General features: G+C 46.6%; 1 protein-coding gene across 1 annotated transcript; it reads left to right on the top strand.

The window, feature by feature from the left end:
• The first annotated feature begins 277 nt into the window (after positions 1–277).
• si:ch73-167i17.6 (regulator of G-protein signaling 9-binding protein) lies at positions 278–2,367 on the top strand. The gene has a single exon (XM_045217192.1). The coding sequence runs from the start codon at positions 1,117–1,119 to the stop codon at positions 1,855–1,857; it is 741 nt and encodes a 246-aa protein (XP_045073127.1). The 5' UTR covers positions 278–1,116; the 3' UTR covers positions 1,858–2,367.
• Positions 2,368–3,581: the final 1,214 nt, after the last annotated feature.

Here is a 3,581-nt window from a genome sequence, read left to right as displayed (position 1 = left end):
TTTTGACCAGGCCTATAAAGGGAAAAGGGTCAATATCTCAGCGTCTCTTCTGCATCTAGGAGCATCACTTGAATAAAGGCATCCACTAACACCGCCAACAGTAGCCTAGAGCAGAGGGGCTGTGTGTGGGATAAGAACTAACCAATCACAATACGTATCCATTGGAGATGTTTTCTCACCAACCAATCAGTGGATCTCTAGGCTTCTCCGCTCTCTCCCAACGTTACAGAATGCCTACATCTGAAAGCTCCGGTCTTGTTATGCGTGCATGTGACCACACAAGGCGCTTATGGTATTTAAACCGAAGTGGACATCTCCCTTACTGAAGAATAAAAAACTACACGATGCTTAGACAACCAACCAACCAACCAACCATCGACCTTTTCACAGTTTGATTTGTTTGATCCAACGGGATGGGTCTGTCTCTCACGGTGAGCTGAGCTGATTCAGTCCTGGACATTAACAGCTGTTTATTTATATATAATCGCCACCATCCAGATCTCCAGATGTGCATCTATGAAGACAGCGACGGCATTAATGGACTTTTCGATGCGGTATTATTTATTTGTTGCGAGCTGACGCTGTTTGGGAGTGTTCTGTCTGGATACTGTGGGTTTGTTCCGATGTTTGATACGAAACACCTGTAGCTGAACCCGCTATCTGTATGCACACCGTCTCTAGTGTACTGGACAATTCCACACAAACAAACAGAAAGGTTTTGATACCCATCTATTTTCTGCAGGCAGGGAGGGCTGCTCTCTCTGACGCCGTCGGCCCATCTAATCTCGAATGCAAAAGAGCAAAAGGTAAAGCCATTTACTGGTCCGTTAATATCTAAGCTTCTCTCTCTCGGCTCTCTGTGCTGGAACAGGAACATGGATAGAGAGGAATTCGCTGGGTCAAGAGCATTGACTGGATTTGTACGGATGGTGTTCTCTCGTCCAAACTAAAAAAAAAAAGACAGTCGAGTCGAGCTCAACCACCGACCACCTTGCGTCGGGCGGTTCGTGATCACCATCCCTTTTTTACGCACCGCTTTTTTAATTAATTGAATGTATTTTTTAATGTAGCTGGGGAGATCAGAGGTAGGCCTATATTTTAAAATAAAAAACAACCATGGGGGGCACAGATGAGTGTAAAACCATGCTGGACGCTCTGAACAAAGTGACGGCGTGCTACAGGCACCTGGTGATCGCGCTGGGCAGCACGTCGGACTCTCAGAACCTGCGAGAGGAACTCAAGAAGACCCGGAAGAAAGCCCAGGAGCTCGCGGTCGCCAACCGGAATAAACTGACCGCGCTGCTCAAAGACAAGACCACCAGCAAGGACGACCGGGCTGAGTACGAGAGGCTATGGGTGGTGTTTACCAGCAACATGGAGCTGCTGGAAGTGGACATGAAGCGGAGCCTGGAGATAGGGCAGGAGTTCCCTCTCAAGGTGCCCACCAGACACCTCATCCAGACGGGCATGACCGGTAGCACCACCACGGTGGCCGCCAGGGCCATGTCCGTGCAGAACATGAAATACGACGGGGACAGCAACATCGACACTGCCGACCTGAAAGAGCTCCAGGCTGAGATCACCCAGGTGGGCCAGATGATGGAGGAGATGGAGATGAAGGTGCAGGTGGCTCCGTGGGCCGTGGAGGCCAAGCAGGAGGCAGGCGCCGAGCTCAAATCCACCCTGAGCGTCGGGAACTCCTCCGTGGGCGTCATTTCCATCTGCGAAGAGGAGCCCAAAGACGAGATGGACGAAGGTGGCGACAATAACGGAATGATCACGTGTGTCGCCGGGTTCATATTCGTCGCTATTGTAGTAGTCGCCGGGATTCTAGGATACTTTGTAATCGGCGGATAGGATACTTAGTATTGAACGTTTTGAGCCAGCCTGGGATTACTTCACAGATAAACAGCGGGAGCGGCTCAGAGACAGATACAGCCCGGGATGGACACTGGGCAGGTTATTTGCCCCGGAGAAACGGCTCTGTTGTTGAGGAGAAAGAGACCAGTGCCTCCCGAGACATAGATGAGCTGTCCAGTTTGCTGAAAACTATTACGCTTGCGTCCCAAATGGCACACGAGTCCCTAAATAGTGCGCTACTTTTGACCAGAGCCACTGCAAGGAGTTATTAGATAACTGCAACATTATCTCTCAGCCTCACAATAATAATAATAATAATAATAATAATAATAATAATAATAATTTATTCAGCTTCTATAGATCTTTTCATTACAGATAGAATCTCACAATGCTTGAAACGAAAAAGAAACAATCATCATATTAAATGTATAGCCTTTGTAGCTACATAACAATGTGCCCTTGAGCAAGGCACTTAACCCTAATTGCTCCTGTAAGTCGCTCTGGATAAGAGCGCGCTTACCGAGAGTAGGTCTGGACAACGACAATTGTCAGCTAGAGTTGTACGTTTTGGGTGTTTCAAGCCTCCAACATATGGAGCGACAGTCGAGAGGGATCCACATAGCTTGAGCTACAGTGGTCCTCTGTAGCTCAGCTGGTAGAGCATGGCGCTTGTAACGCCATGGTAGTGGGTTCGATCCCCGGGACCACCCATACGTAAAAATGTATGCACGCATGACTGTAAGTCGCTTTGGATAAAAGCGTCTGCTAAATGGCATATTATTATTATAGATGAGCAGGTCCTCCGGTGGCAGGCAGGAGGACCTGTTCACTCTCCATTCAAGGCGTCTCACCCGCTATCTGAAAGCCTTGTACAAGATGAAGTTCATTGTTAAGTTCCCACTAACTCAATGATGTCAGCCCGCACAATACTTCAGAGGAATCCTCAGACTGAGCAATGAATTCATCACTGCCAGCTCGCCATCCATTGCAGTCCTCCTCATGGGTCAGGAGACCATAGAAACAAGGTGTATTCACATCAAAGCTTGCTAGCATTGTTAGCAAGCTATGTTGAAAGAGCTGATTTTCCATCAAATTCGCGGGCAGGAAACAAACAGACTTAATCTATATTCATTTAACTATTCAAAACCAAAAATAAAATAAAAATATTCAAACAAAAAAAACAAATATTAAATATTGACAAAATGTACAGGAGCTCTCTGCCTAGGCGAGCTCACAGCACCATGGCAACGTGTAGAATAGCAGGGAATTTACTATAAAACAGACACATTTTCTCTCTGCCTCATGGCAAAAAAAATGAAATCCTTGCTCGGGACCTTGGGGGCTCTGGTCTAAAGTAGTGCACTATAAAGGGAATAGGGTTTCATTTGGGACGCAGGCTTTGAGACACATCCATGCAAGGAGTTACTCGGCCTCATAGAGCCTTTCTGAATGTATTCAGCATCTTTATAAGAAATTGCACTAGATTTATTTTTAGAATGATGAGATGTTAGGTTTGGAAAGGGAGGCAGAGCGTGTATGGCTCCACATGATTGCACAGGCAGGTCTAAGTATTATCCTAAATAGAGAATGTCCATGAGAAGGGTCTAGGTCTAGGGAGAGTAGATGTATGTTCATGAGAAGGGTCTAGGTCTAGGGAGAGTATATGTATGTTCATGAGAAGCGAGAGATAGTGTGAAAGAGGACACATCTAATGGTTAAAC

Source organism: Coregonus clupeaformis, unplaced genomic scaffold, assembly GCF_020615455.1.
Source record: "Coregonus clupeaformis isolate EN_2021a unplaced genomic scaffold, ASM2061545v1 scaf0962, whole genome shotgun sequence".
Lineage (NCBI taxonomy): Eukaryota > Metazoa > Chordata > Actinopteri > Salmoniformes > Salmonidae > Coregonus > Coregonus clupeaformis.
This window is presented reverse-complemented; position numbering and strand designations above follow the sequence as displayed.

Coding starts and splice junctions, on each gene's coding strand:
- si:ch73-167i17.6 (XM_045217192.1), top strand. CDS start 1,117: ATGGGGGGCACAGATGAGTGTAAAACCATGCTGGACGCTCTGAACAAA.